The sequence below is a fragment of the Corvus moneduloides genome, chromosome 12, assembly GCF_009650955.1.
Source record: "Corvus moneduloides isolate bCorMon1 chromosome 12, bCorMon1.pri, whole genome shotgun sequence".
NCBI lineage: Eukaryota > Metazoa > Chordata > Aves > Passeriformes > Corvidae > Corvus > Corvus moneduloides.
The window spans coordinates 7,161,656-7,176,613 of NC_045487.1; the positions used below are offsets into that span (position 1 = coordinate 7,161,656).

A 14,958-nucleotide genomic window follows, 5' to 3' on the forward strand; every position below is an offset into this window, starting at 1 on the left:
GCAACCCCCTACTCCTTCCCTCAGAGGCCACCACCTTCTCTTTCTCATCCAGAGGACCAGCTGAAGCATCTGGGTCCCTCTGGGTCTGGCCTCTGCTGGGGTTGTACCTCTTCCTGGAGTGGGGGCTTGCCTGCCACAACCAGTTTTCCTGGGAATCTTGAGGCCGTGCCCCACCTGGCTGTGCCAGAGGAGTTGTTCCAGAGAGTTCCCTATGCCCAGGCTGACATGCTTTTTTCCAAGCCTGTGCTGTGCTTTCCAAGGCCCTCAGGAGCCAGCACTGCCAACAGAGCTGCAGGGAGCTGTTCCCACATGAGCCACCCACGTGCTCCCTGCCAGGGAGACACTGACCTCAGCTTCATCCTCAGGGGAGCTCTGAACCATCTGGGCTCTTCCACCTGATCCAGCCACCTGTTTCCCATGTAAATGCTTGCTCTTTTCTTTCCCAGCTCATATCTGTGGCCAGAGTGGTCAGTGCTCGCTTGGGCACCTCCCTATCAGCGCTGTGATGGCAGCAGGAGGAGGGGAATCCCTGGGAAGGAGTGGCTGAGGGACAGGAGTGTGGGTGAAGGGCCTGATCCTGCCAGTGCATTGCCGTGCTCAGCCCAGTGCTGGCTCAGAGACATGGCCAATCCTCCCCTGAGTGCCCTCCCTGCCCCTTGGCAGAGGTTCTCCTGCCCCAGTTACTCCACACAAGCCAGCTGGAGCCTGGCCAGTCTCCACAGGCTGGCTCCATGCCCATCTCTCTCCATGTTTCTCCCTTTCTCCCACATCACATGCTGGATCCTGGGAGATGAGCAATGCCAGAGATCCCACCATGGATTGCTGACAGCTTACAGTCGTCATCCCCCTCGTGGTCGTTGCCAGCCCTGTGAGATGTGTGTCACTGCTCCCTTGGGGATATGGCGGGAGACAGGACTGCTGGCAGCTGGGACAAGCTCCATCAGCCTGGGACATCACCTGGGATGTGGTCAGGTCATCCAGGGCATGGGCAGCACTGTGTTCTGAAGGTGGTAGGAGGAGGAGTGGGAAGCTCTGCAGTACTGGACACAGCTGCTGGGGACAAGAACTAACCCCAGGGCACTGCTGGGCATTGAAACACCTGGAGCATCAGCCTGTAGGAATCCCAGTGCGGTGGTCTTCCCGTTGGGTGCGAGGATAGCAGACTAACTGCTGTGCAGAACCAAGTGGAAACAGGTCAGTTGATCCCATTTTTCAAGCCAACAAGAGACTGGGGCAGGATGACCCAACTTGGACCTCTCTCTGCAACTGGGATTCACCCCTGGTGAGTGCTTTGCCTTCACAAGTGCAGCCAGCTGCTCTCCAGGAGCCCATCCTTCCACCCTCTGAGACAAGGCTCATCCCAGGCAGGACATGCTGGAGCTGAGCCACCAGGAACTGTGCCACCCATGGTAATTTGGAGGCCCGGGACCCCTGAGAACCTTAAAGTGCTCCAGGGCACGTGTTCTTCAGGAAGCCTCAGCGAGAGGCCAGATGGGCAGGTCTCCCTGCTCAAATGCTTGCCAAGTGGTGTCGGCTTTTCCTTTGCACAAGTTCCGGGTGTTTGTGCTCATGGAGCTGATTATCTTCCCTGTTTCCTCTCCTGCCTGATGTTTCCTGCCTCACTCCTTCCCTCCCTTTGCTGGCTTTGCCCTTTGTGTCAGGCTTATTTCCTGGGAAGTGTCAGACTTCAGCGTCCCCCCTGCCCACTGGGATGGCAGCACACAGCCCTGTGTCCTTTCACTGGGTGCAGTACAGTGCCCCAGGAGACACTTGAAATCCCAGCTCTAGCTGCTCCCTGGGAGCACAGGCAGGTTTGGACAGAGTAAATGTGATTTAGGATCCATCTGCTTTTAGCAGCTGATCCATCTCTGTTCTGAAGGTGGGGCACAGGTGCCAGCTGGACCAGCGTTGGTTCCAGCAGTAGGGAAAGCTGGACAACCTCTTTGGGATTCTTCCTGAGGCTGCGTAAGGTCGTGGAAACATGTCTGGGGACTTCCAAAGACCATGGGTGGGGAAGTTGTCACCCAGAGCAGCTCAGACAGCCTCCCCCAGCCCCTTTGGAGCCACAGTAACATCTGGGGGCAAACATCTCTCTGCTCCAGGGAGCCCAGCAGCTCTCCAGGCTCCAGGGATTGTCCTCAGTGGAGGGAAAAGCCCGCATTTCCCAGGGTCTTCCAGCAGCTGCCTTACTCCAGACCAATAGCCACTGGCAAAGACTTGTTGCACCAGGAGCTGGAGTCAGGCAGGTCTGTGGGTTGGGGTAGGAGCAGTGAGGACACCAGGAGTCCTGACCTGACTTGCCAGTCCCATTTTGAGCAAGACCATTTTGAGAGACACCCTCCCACACCCGAGTGGGGTGAATGGCAGCAGGCAGAGCCTCCGTGGAAGGCAAAGGCTGCTACAGGAGGAGAGGGTCAAAAAAAGGAAACGGAACGGAAAAGGGCTGCTCCTGTGACAGCGATGCAGCTGCGGAGGTGGAGCAGCAGGCAGGTCACAAACAGCCGCACACGAGGAAGTGCTGGGACACCAGCCAGCGTGGCCAGGCTGCAGCAGCTCCAGGTGCAGCAGATCTTTGCTGGGAAAGACCAAGAGCAGAGGCAACCAGAACTGCAGGGACCCCAGCCAGGACCTGGAGATCCCCTTTGCAGGAGTCGTCTTCCAGCCAAATCTTTCTTCTGCCAAGGTGTGGGCACTGTCCATGACGTGGGGGGATGGGGCAGCAGGACGGTCACGGTGGGGACCATGTGCTGGGTGACACCGCGGTCGTGGGGCTCAGAACCCTGGGTGACCATTGTCAGAGGCACCAGCAGTGGGAAACACCGGTGCTGGGAAGGCTGGACTTTCTGGGAGTGCAGGGTTTGGGGGGTGCTGGGGTCCAGGGCTGCCATCAAAGCACAGGGACCCAACTTGGGTCCATGAGAAATGAGGCTCTGGAGGAGGAACAACCCGGTCCCTGCTGCACCAGGGCTGCTAAGGAAGCTGAGTGGGACCAGCAGATAATGTGCTGAGGGTTCCTCTGGCACGGCTGCAGCTGCAGGGCTGGGGTTGCTCCATCGCTATCAGTCCCTGCAGAGCCCCATGCATCCCTTCTCCCTCCTCTGTGTTATTGTTTGCCTGGAGGAAGCAGCTCACCAAGTCCCACCTCAAGCTTTTAACCCACTGGTGCCTGCCCTGGTGCTCTCCACTCCAGTCAGCCAGAGCCGGGCAGGCTTCACAACTGCCCTAGGAGGGTGGTTTGGTACTGGGAGCTTGCTCCAGGCTTTGCCTCTCTGGCAACCAGCAGCAGCCCTTGACTCATCTCTCCCAAGCCATGTTGTCTCCCATGGGTCTCCCACAGCCCCTTTTGCAGAGGGCAGACGCTGTCATTGTCACCTCTAAGGCTCTGAAAGCTTTAGATGCCTATGATTCCCTCCTTCCTCTCTCTTCCCCTTTTTAGCTGGTCGGATCCTGCCTTGTGCTTCCTCTGGAAGCCCCCTGGTCTGCTGGGGGGCACCATGGAGGCAGCAGCTTTACCAGCTTCGCACAGACTTAACCCAAACCCCTAATAAGGAGTTTGGAGGCAATCCATCTTGGGGAAGAAAACTGCAGCACTTCACCAGCTTCGTTTGACAGGCTGGGATTTAATCAAACCCCAGGATCTACAGAGGTGCTCCTTGGGGAAGTGGAAATCAGACAGAACATCTCAGCAGCCTTCTCCAGATTGTCATCTTCTCACACAACTGAGCTGTGCCAAATTGCCCCCACTTCTCGACTGGCAGGGAGGGGGCATCAGTGCCCCATCAGCACAGGCTGGGCTGTGCCCTCCCTGGTGATGACCACCGAGGGACACCTTTCCTGAGCATCAGTGTCCCTGCAGGAGCAGAGGTAGGTCACCCACTGCTGAGCCTGATGGGGTGATGCAGATGATCCACATCCCCTGTGAACACACCATAGATGTTGATGAGCCCATCACATGCCCCAGTGCCCCCTGTGCACCCACAGAATAAACCAGAGGTTTGCCTGCTCTGTGCCCTGGGGCCCTGGCACAGCCACACCCATGGATCTTCAGAAAAAAACCGGTTTGGGAGCAAGGAGGGTGCACCCGTGGGTCACAGAGAAGTGCTCGCCCTTCCTCCCACAGCTGGGCTCTGCCCATGCCTTTTCCCCCAGGGGTGCCCACAAAAAGGATGATGCTGCCAGAGTGATGCCTTGGCCGTAGCACCCAGTCCTGCTCTGCAGGGTCCTGCCAGGGGTTTGCAGCAGGTCAGCCTCTCCCTGCCCATCCCACGGCACCAGCTGGGCCTGAATTTCCAGCTCTTGCAGAACAAGTTCCCAGGTGGCTGCACTTGGGGCTGGCACTGTGCCGAGATGCCAGTGTGCCTGTCCGGTGCTGTGTGCGTGTGGGGGGGGCTGTGGGGATGGCGATGGGGTTCAGCTGCCCAGGGCATGCCATGGGCTGTGGCAGGCTTCCTGCTGCTGTCTGCAGGACAGGAATTGCTAGAGGGGTCATCTCCTCCGTCCCCAGCATGTCAGCACACAAATGTGTCTGTTCCAACTCTTGACCCAGACCTGCTGCCCTGGAGCATCTTCCCCCCCTTGTTGTCTCAAGGGAGTGGAGTTAAGACCCTGTGATGGCAAGAACAAGGATCCAAGCTCATTCTAATGAGTTCTCTCCCCCATGTCCCTCTCCTCGGAGCCAGGGAAGTGATGCTGGGGAGGAACTTGGCTCCTCTTGTTTGTTATTACAGGATAAAGTTACCCTTTAAAGCAGAGCCAGTGCTGTCAGGGCTGCATACCATCCGGGAACATCGCTCCTTCCAGCGGCTCCACACACTTCTGGTTATTGTGCTCGCACAGAGCCAGCCCAGCCCCGGTCACAGCGAGGGGGATGCAGGTGGGGGGATCCAAAAAGGATCTTTTCCCACACTGGGAAAATTGGGAGCAAAGGGAAAAGGTTTCTCTCCTCAGACGAGGGCTTTTCTGATTCTGGGATATGTGGAAAAGGGGAGCAGAAAGCAAGGACTGAGAGCAATGAAAGGGAAGGGGGAGCTGGATGTGGTTGGGGTGTTTTGGGGTTTCTCTTGTCTCCTGGGATGCTCACTCTGACTCAGCTGGGGACCCTCTGGATAGGGCAGACTGCTGGTTGCCACTGTGCACAGGCTGGGCAGTGGTGTGCAGCTGGCACCCATCTCACCACCCCACAAGTCCAGCAGCAGCTCAGCATCTCCTGGCAATGTGCAGATGGGAAGAGGGGTGGCTTCTCCTTCGAGCTCCAGCCTCTGTCCCTGGGGGTCCCAAATCCAGGGGATCCCTCTCTCCTGTGAGCTGGCACCCCAGGAGACACCCCAGCACCCCAAGGCTTTGCAGACATGAGGGTTTCTCAGCAGCAGCCTGGCCATCCCACCCATACTAGACCCTCTGGAGGTGGCTGGGGGCTTGCTCCGGGTTTGACTGCCCCGCGCTGAGCCATGACATGCCTGTGGGGTGGAGGGGAAGGAAGCTGACCTGGTGGAGCCGAGCCAGGGAGAGCTTCCTGGCAGTGCTCTCCAGCCTCCAGTGCCTTCCGTGCTGCTGCAGATGGCTCTGGGTGGGATGGAAAGCAGGCAGAGGGCTGTGTGAGCCCTTTCCAGCCATTCCCCAGCCTGGCATCCACCGGCTCTGTGCCGCTCGGGAGGCAAACGCCAGCTGGGGCCCTGACACCGCCACCTCAGCGGGGTGTCGAGGGAAGCCTGACTCATCCCCAGCAGGAGAATCTGAGACTTGCGCATGTAAACAGAGCTGGCCCTTGCATGCCAGGACATGTGACACATACAGGAGAGACCGGCTGGAGCCACAGCCTGGGGCTGGTGGCATTCACACATGTGCTAGAGGCATGAACAAGGGCTGGAATGGGCCCTGCTTGGGGGCATCTCTTGGGTGGGGAGGATGTGGCAGGATCCATGCTATTGGCATGTCCCCCCTCTGCTACCCCTACCCGCCCGGCGGCTTTTAGCAGCTGGTTTTAGTCTTGGTTTTCTGTTTGACTGCCACTGCTTTCCTCCAGAGACACTCTTCCCAGCACAAACCCATTTGGACCACCAGCCAGGAGAGGTAGAATAGGTGCAATGGTGGCCTCACCACCTCTGGAGGTATTCAAAAAAATGCATGGATGCGGCATCTGGGGGACATGGTTTAGTGGTGGGCATGACAGTGCGGGGTTAATGGACCTGATGATCTTAGAGGTCTTTTGCAATCTTAATGATTCTATGAGAGCAAAACTCCTGAGATGCCACCCCACAGTGCCAGCTTCAGAAGCAGAGTGCAGCTCGTGGTGTCAGGGGGTCTCCCTGCATGTTGTGCTGGGATGGAGAGAGCATGGAAGTGCTAGTGTGGGAGCACAGAGGCTCCCCAAGTGCCTGTTCCATCCCAGGAGCAGGGATCGCTCAGAAACCTCCCAGTTATTCAACACACTCCCCAGCATGTGATTTCCCTTGGGTTTAGATGTGCTGTGCTGTGGGCTCTGGGCTGGGAGAGCTGTAGGCCAGCTGGGAGAGGAGATATCACAGCCACTTCCTATCCTTGCTTACCCTGCACAGCCAGTTTCATTTCCTTAATCCCCATCCCAGCATTTTCTTTGTTGTTTTCTTTGGAGGGGAGGGAGCTTTGCTGGAGGCTGGTGCTCGCTGCAGGAAGCACTTTCACGCTCTGGGAGGCCAACGTGGGTGCCCACTGGCTGTTCCCAGATGGACTCACTCTGCTCTTGGGTGTAGCAGGTGCTGCTCACGGGGGTACAGGGACCCCACTTCAGCAGTGGAATGGATCAGGGTGTGTGTGGGATCCCCTGTGCTGCTTGGGAGGACGATATTTACATGCATTTGCATACAGCTCTGCTGAATTTGTAGACTCAGCCCTGCCAAAACACCTTGTGCTCCGAATGGCCTTTTGCACTCAAATCCTTGCAGCACCATTTGGGGCAATGTATTCCTACCTCAGCCAGCTTGATTGGCCAAGCTTTGCTTCACCTGGTGTGATGTTGAATCCTCAGCCTGCTGATACCTTTGCCATTGTCCATCTGTGCCATGGTCCAGCTGCCAATTGCCCTGCTCCATCTGCTGGGCTGGGCTGGTTTCTGGGCTTGCCCACAGCCTCAGCCTTCCTGTTCAGTGTTGGACAATGCCAAGGGACTGTAGGAATCTTGTGAATCATGGATACTTTGGGAGTGATCCTACGGGTGTGTGCGTGAGCTGGTTCCTGCTGTGCTGAGGTGGGGATGGCTGCCTGGTTGCAGGAGGTGGAGTGGTCCCAGGAGATGTTCAGCCCCCCAGGCTGAGCTGGGATAGGGGTTGGAGATGCTGCCAGCCACCTTCCTGGGGTGGAGAAGGGAGTTAGGAGGGGGGACAGCTGGCTGGTGGCCAGAGAGTCTGGACCAGGGTTGTTCTGCAGTTCCTTAACCTCCTGGCCCATGCTGGGGCTGGACCTGATGAAGTCACAGGCTGGATGTCCTGGCTCTGCTGCAAAGCTCTGACCCAGATTCTGGATTTCTGGCTAGAGTCTGGGAGAGTTGACCAGTACCCAATGCTGCCTGACACTGAGTAGGTTTATGGCCACTCTGGGGGTATCCTGTCCTCCCTTTTCCCAGCCCCGGGGGCAGGCAAAGTGCTGGGACAAGCAATTCTGCCCCATAGAAAAGGACAGGCTGGGTCAGGGCTGTGCCCCAGACTGCTGCCGCTGTGAGCTGGCCCCGAGTGTGTCGGGGAAGGTTTTCCAGCAGAGCTCAGAGGACCTGCTGGCACAGCCTTTCTGTGCTGCCGGCCAGTTCCCGAGCGTGGCCAGGGCTCCGGTGAGTCAGCTGGAGCGGCAGCTCACATTGCTCATGCTGCATCAGCGCCGCCCTGGCTCCCTCAGCTTTCTCCCAGGTTGTGCTCCCCAAAAATGCGCAGCTGGAGGGATGCGGAGCTTGGTGCTGGGATGCCGGACATTCATCTCCGAGGCGGTGGCAGGGATGGTGGCAGGGATTGTGGCAGGCTCTGTGGAGGCACCTCAGCTGCTCCTGGAGGTGGTGGCCAGGCTCTGAGTGTGCTCAGCACATGTGGCTGTCCCGGCGCAAGGCTTGGAGCCCTGGCCTGTGTGTGCTGCCTTGCTCCAGCACTGAGCAGGAATGCTGAGCATGCAGCAGCTCCAGCCTGGAGCCAAGGGCTGGCCTCCAGCCCTCCAGAGAGAGGGGAGAGGAAGACGTGGCTCCAGGCCCAGCCTGCAGTGAGAAGAGCAATTTGGGCAGAGACCCGCGGTGCGGGGCTCCGCTGACGGCTCAGACCTTTCTCTGCACCACGGTAGGCGGCTGCAGGCAGCTGGCACAGCTGCTGCTGAAGCTGCCAGGAGGAGGGGAATGTGCTTGGAGTGGTCTTGGGTCACCAGGCTCTGGAAAGGTGCAATCCTGTGCTGGGAGGAGCTCACTAATGCCAGCAGGTTCTCAGACAGAGTGCCCTTGGGCTCAGGGACTCCTGCCTGCACCAATGCTCAGCTTCCCAACCGGACTGCTGGGAAGCCTCCTTCAGGGACAGGAGTCCAGGAGTATCCATATCCATGCTGGAAGGGTTAGCCCGGGAGTATCCGTACCCATAATGAAAGGATTAAACCAGGAGTATCCATCCATATCTATGCTGGCAAGATTAACCCAGGAGTATCCATATTCATAATGAAAGGGTTAAACCAAGATTATCTGCATCCATGCTGGAAAGGCTAACCCAGGAGTATCCAAATCAATGCTGGGAGGCTTAACTCCTGCCTGCCAGCAGGCACCATACCTCCATAAATCCAGGAGGCAGTTTTGGAGGGCAGGCAGGCCAGGGGTGCTGCCGGAACTCGGGCAGGAGCCTGTCCTTGTTTTTGTTTGCCAAGCTGGTCCGTGCTGAGCAAGCTCCCAGAGCAGCCAGTGCGGTGTGCCAGCCCTGACCTTGGCACAGGGAGTGCTTGGCTCCACAACCCAGCCTGGCAGGGCAGGCAGGCATGTGGCCGAAGGGAGGGTGCAATCCCCTCTCCTGCTGCCTGCAGGGATACAGCTGCTCCCCAGCAGCAACCAGGAATGGGGTTTTACCTTGGGATGGTGGTGCATAGGTAAGTGGAATGTGGTGGTGTGGGTCAATCTACCTCCAGGCACCCCAAGTTTTTACTAAGAAGGTGGTCAAACCCCGGAACAGACTTCCTGGAGAGAGGTGGTTGATGTCCCAAGCATGTCGGTGCTTAAGAGGCATTTGGACAGTGCCCTTAGTAACATGCTTTAACTTGGTGGCAGACCTAAAGTGCTCAGGCAGTTGGCCCCAATAATCCTTGGAGGTCACTTTCAGCTGAAAATTTTCAGTGGTGACACCATGCACAGGGTGTGGGTGGGATCCAGACCCCCACTCAATCCAGGTGGGATGATGGATCAAGTGAGCTGAGCACACCAAGCACATGGTGGGTCACCCTAGTGGGACAGGGACATTGTGGCACTGGGACCTGGGTTGAGAATGGATTGGGAGAAGCCCTGAGGAGAAGGACTTGGGGGTGTCGGTTGTACAAGAAGCTCAACATGACCTGGCTGTTTGTGCTGGCAGCCAGAAAGCCAAATGTATCCTGGGGTTCATCCTCAGCAGCATGGGCAGCAGGTTGAGGGAGGGGATTCTGCCCCTCTGCTCTGCTCTGGTGCAATCCCATCTGCAGCACTGCATCCAGTCTGGGGACTCCAAAATAAGAAGGATGTGGACCTGTTTGAGCAAGTTCAGAGGAGGCCACGAAGATGCTCAGAGGTCAGGAACATCTCTGCTGTGGAGACAGGCTGAGGGAGTAGGGGCTGTTCAGCCTGGAGAAGAGAAGGCTCAAGGGAGACCTTAGAGCCCCTTCCAGTACCTAAAGGGGCTCCAAAAGACCTGAAAAGGGACTTTAGACAAGAGCACAGAGTGACAGGAAAAGGGGGAATGGCTTCTAAGTGACAGAGGGCAGGATTAGATTAGATATTAGGAAGAAATTCTGCCCTGTGAGGGTGGTGAGGCCCTGGCACAGGATGTTCAGAGAAGCTGTGGCTGCCTCATCCCTGGAAGTGTCCAAGGCCAAGTTGGATGAGGCTTGGAGTAACCTGGGATAGTGGAAGGAGTCCCTGCTCATGGCAGGGGGTTGAAACCAGATGGTCTTTAAGGTGCCTTCCAACCCAAACCATTCTGGGATTCATCAACCACATGGCTTGGTGAATCCACCCTTGCAGCCTCTCCTTGTTGGCCTTTTGGCTTGGCTTTTCCCTGGTGGCCTCAGGACCTGCTGTCCCTTCTCCTATCTTTGCATCACTTCTCCTTCCCTGTAACCAGGCCAGCCTGGAGAACTGGGCTGGGTGCTGGGACGCCCTGGTTCTCACTGAGCAACCTTGGCAGCAATGCTCTGCTCCTTGGTGTGGGCTCAGGAGAGTGAGAGTGGTGCAATGATGTCCTTGTCACTGATATTGCCCTGCTCCACTGGGCTCCAAGACCTGATGATGGTCTAATTAGTGTTTCTGCCTCACAGGGCTGGCAGGAGCACTGCGCTGCCTCGTCCTTGCATGGAGGATGTCTCACCAGGGCTGCGAAGGCATTGGTCTCATTTAAAACTGGGTCGACTCAGTAGGATCTGGGACAGGTAGGAGAAAGATGGTCTTGGGAGAAAGAGGAGGAGCAGGGTGCATCCCCCCAACAGGCACCCCTCCACCTTCAGGGATGCTCAGAGCTGTCAGGGTTTAGGAAGCAAGACTGGTAGTTGTAGAAGCAGCAGAGTGTGACTGTGGCATCCCTTGGTGACAGCCTGCATTTACACTGGGGCTGCCTGTCCCTTAGCTGGGGAAGCTGGGAGTGCTCCTCTGCTCATTCCCCATGGAGGTTGGAAGCTGGTGGGATGGGGAATGTGGGTCAGTGCCAATGCTCTGCTCCCCCAGAGTGGACTTTCTGACTGGCACAGGTCTGAGCATGGCTCAGTTGGATGCAGGAGCTGTGGGGGGAAGGCAGGGTGGGGTGCTGGGTGTCACAGAGCTGGGAGCAAGGACGTTTGGGTGTTCCCTCTGCCACCGACTGACTGCACAGCCTTGGTCGTGTCACTTCACTGCCGGAGTGTGAAACACGCCCGGGGTCTGTCAGGGAGCACTGAAGCCGGGGAGGCTGTGGTGGCCCTCGTGGGGGGAGAGGGGGGTGACGGAGGAGGTGTTGCTCCAGCCATTGCTTCCCTGGCAGGGGGAGGCTGTGGGCGCCGTGTGCGGCAGGAAGGCAAACAGCCGGGGGCCAAGCAAGCCGGGCTGCCCCCACTCCCCTCGCCCCGGGGGAGGTGGGGCTTGTGGACCCCCGTGGAATGCTGATGGGCCGGCGGGTCCGGGACCCCCGCAGGGCCGTGCGGCGGTGGCAGTGGCGGTGTTGGTGGTGGCGGTGGTGGCGATGGCGGTGGCGGCAGCGGTGTTGGTCGCCTCGGGGAGGGAGGTGCTCCCGTCCATGCAGCTGCCATTGGCGCTGGCTGGGCCGTGGTTTCCTGCCGAAATCACATGGCTCCCGCGTTTCCATGGAGAGAGCCGGGGTGGGCGCTGCCAAGAGCCTGCACGAACTCCCCGCTTGCTCCCGTCCATGGGAGTGGAACAAAGGGGATGCACCGAGCCAGGCCCGCTTTCGCCCCGCGCCTCGTCCCCCGCCTCTCCTGGGACATGTGAGTGCCACCCGCACCTCCGCACCCCGCGGCCACGGGGGGGTCGGGGGGAGCGGGGTTAGTGGCCTTAGCAGGGCTACACCCTTGGGGGGCCACGTCGCCGCAAGCCACCGCCCGCCCGCCCGCGTCCCCTGTGCCGCCAGCCCCGGTGGGCGCCCCACGCCGCGCTGGGGTGTCTGGGCGCGGCGGGAGGACGGGGACGGGGACACGGACACGGGGCTCTGCTCCTCCGCCCCACTGCGGATCGGTGCGATCCTCCGCACGCCGCGGCCCGGCCGGGACCATGGCCGGAGACGCCCGGAGAAGGAGCTGCCTGACAGTGGGATATCAGGGCGAGCACCCCCAATGTCAGCCGGTGCCCCCCAGACCCTGTCTGGGATGTATCAGCTTCTCCAGCCACTCTTTCTCTCCCAGGTTTGGGGTGACGCTGGTGGCATGAACCGTGTCGTGCCCCGAATCCCTTGAGGCTTCAGGCAGGGGTACGGGCAGGGGTACGGCGGGCGAAGGGAAAGCTGCCCGTGCCCATACAGGGCCGTGCCCGAGCGCCTGCGGGACGCCAGAGCCCTGGATCCCGCGGGAGAAGCTGCAGCCATCTCCCCCATCCCGCCCCTGCGCCCGGGCGGGACCCGGGTGGGCTCCTGCGGGACCTGGGTGCAGCATGTCAGCTGGGTGCTGCCTCCTCCTCCCCTCCAGGGTGACGGAGGGAGGAATGCTCGGAGGAATTAATGAGACAGATCTCGCTTTGTTGCTGGCCCGATCCTCCTGTCTCCCAGCCCTTCCCAGCCTGCCAAGAAGTGCTCGGGAAGGCCTCGCACCATTAACCCTTCCCCTGCCGCACCTCCGGCCATCCCAGGGCGTGCAAACAGCCTCAGCGGGTTTTACCTTTGCCACATTCCCAGAGGAGACTCCCGAGGGCACTGGGAAGTCCTGGCCGTCCTATAAACCCCATGACTCCCGTCTCCTGGCTGGTGGCCTCACTGCGTCCCCCGGGCAGGGCTGGGACGTGAGGCCGTGATGCCGCACAAAATCCGGCAGTGCAGGGCTTGTCATCAGCTTGTCACCAGTGGCGTTGCCTCCTCTCGGCTCGTGGGGGTCCCCAGTGCATTGCCACAGTCCCCTGGGTGGAGAGGAGCTGTGGTGGCGTGGTGGTATCCCTGGCGTGGTGGTGGCTGAGTCCCCATGGGGGACATGGCATCATGGGGTTGAGCACGGAAACGGGGGGCAGCAGTGGACATGGCAGTGATGGGAGATGTTGGGGTGGGCAGCTGAGAGGTTTTGGGGTGCAACCAGGGGATAACTGTTGATGTGCAGTGAGGACGGTAGTGAGGACAGGGGGGATCTCTTCTCAAGCCTTGCTGAGGCTCCTGGCCAGAGCTGCTGCTTTGCCCAGGAATCTGCAGGCTGGGTTGCAGCAGGGTGCCTGAGATGGGCATGGTCCAGTGCTGGCTGGACAGGAGGAGCTGGATGGGCGTAGGGTGTCCCCCAGGAATGCCATCAGGCTGCGCTCCAGATTGTGCCCGTGGCTGAGGCTCAGCGGGTGCATTGGAGCTCCTGCCATGGCACTGACCTAAAGGACAGGACCCTGGGAAATCCATGGCAGGCAGGGAGCAGCTGGCATTCAAGATCCCCAGGGCACAGTGAAGGCAGCCCAAGCCCTGGCTTTGCGTGGGCTGAGGCCAGTGCTGGGCTGGGACGAGCTCCCCGCCGCGTGCTTTGGGGTTATTTATAGGGCTGCCATTTATATCGCTTCTATTTCTGCTGCTGTGTGGGGACGATGCGAGGAAGCGAGGGGGGAGGGCTTGAGTCTGCTACCGCCCCATGCCCAGCCCCTTCAGGAAGGGATGCTGCTGACGGGCACTGGGGCCAGCCTGGCTGGGTAGAGCCTGGCTTGGCACAAGGGCTGGTCCTTCTCCAGCCCTCAGGTCATCCACCTTGCGCAAAAAACTCTGCCTTGGGCTCCCAGGATTTTTTGGAGTTGGCTTTGCCAGTTTTAGCAGAAAGTCCGAGAAGTAGCACTGTGGTGGAGGTGACCACTTGCTGTCCCAGCCCAGGACAAGTCACTTGGTCACTCACTGTGGTTCTCCTTCAAGCCATGACTGTGTGTCTTCTTGCCAAAATTGTCATCTCCTGCCCTCTCCCAGGTCTCCCCCATGGCCAGGAGCTTTTTGGCCCCTCACCAGGCTGGTGCTGACTCCATCTCCACAAACCTTTTTGGCCAGCCATGACTTCTGACACTGACTGAGGCTGGCCTATGCCCTTTCCTGTCAGGTTTCCAGCTGTGGTGACATTCCCAGCCTCAAGGATGTCTGTGGCTGGGGAGTACTTGTCCGAAACAGCCTGAAATAGCTTCTTCATCACCTTGGCCTTCGGTGCTGGTGCCACCAGGGCAGCATCGTGTTAGGGCTGGTGGTTTCTCCAGGGGCTGGGTGGGCTCAGCCTCAGTGCTGGTGGTCCCCGGGCCAGCAGGGAGAAGCTGGAGAATTTCCCTAGGACTCTGCTGGAAGGACGTGGGATCTATGGGAAGCTGGTCTTCTATCCCATGGAGGGCAGGGAAGTGGGAATAACCTCCTGGATTTTTCTGCCTGGGCACAAACTGGCCGTGGCTGTACATGTGTGTCCAAGTGTGGCTGCGCACAGTGTTTTGTTTGCATGTTCAGCTGTTGTGGTTGGGGTGGGGATGCCCAGGGCAGCTCCCCAGGCCTGGTGAGAAGACATAAAGGGACACCCCCAAAAAGGGAGCACCTGGGGTGTTACACCCACGTCCCTGCTGTGGAGGAGGGATTGAGGCAGCCACCCTGGCTGGTTGAGCTGAGCCAGAGTGGTGACTATCCAGGGAAGCCCCCTGATATGGAGAGTCACATGGAGATGTCCTCTTCCTTGCACCCACTCCCTATCCCCAGCCAAACCAGGAACAGGGGCTCATTTAACTCAATTACCACCCTGGCGCTGCTGGCATGATTTGTGCCCTTCCTCTGCCCTCCCTTGGCAAGGTGTCCTGAGCTGTCAAGCCCCGCCAAATGCCGTGCAGGGTCCTGTGAGGTGCTCAGAGGGCATGGCTGATGTGACTTGTCCTCCTCTGGCGTCCTCTGCCACTTTTGGAATGCCTGACCCTGTCTTCTGCCTGCTCCTGGTGGTCTCCCCAAGGGTGATGCCCGGGATGGTGCCATGCCAGGCACCTCACCCATGTGTCAGCTGCCACAGAGATCCCCCCAGGACTGCAGGCTGTGGAGAGGCAGAGTCCCCACAAGCAGCACAGCCTGGCTGTCACCCCTCTGCGAGGGAAGCCTGGAAGTCCCCTCACTCTGCGTGGCACCG

The 14,958-nt window shown here is 59.2% G+C and overlaps 1 protein-coding gene across 5 annotated transcripts in view; it reads left to right on the forward strand.

The window, feature by feature from the left end:
* The first annotated feature begins 2,524 nt into the window (after nucleotides 1–2,524).
* The window catches only part of RIPOR1 (RHO family interacting cell polarization regulator 1), a 31,995-nt gene continuing 19,561 nt past the window's right edge, over nucleotides 2,525–14,958 (forward strand). For 3 of the 5 annotated variants that reach the window (XM_032121385.1, XM_032121389.1, XM_032121387.1), the window contains exon 1: nucleotides 11,367–11,643. In XM_032121385.1, coding sequence (XP_031977276.1) covers nucleotides 11,382–11,643 — 262 coding nt within the window. In that variant the 5' untranslated portion in view covers nucleotides 11,367–11,381. Of the gene's footprint in view, nucleotides 2,684–3,436; nucleotides 3,865–10,575; nucleotides 10,600–11,366; nucleotides 11,644–14,958 lie in introns of those variants that run through there. The other 2 variants (XM_032121392.1, XM_032121393.1) reach the window with 2 other exon arrangements.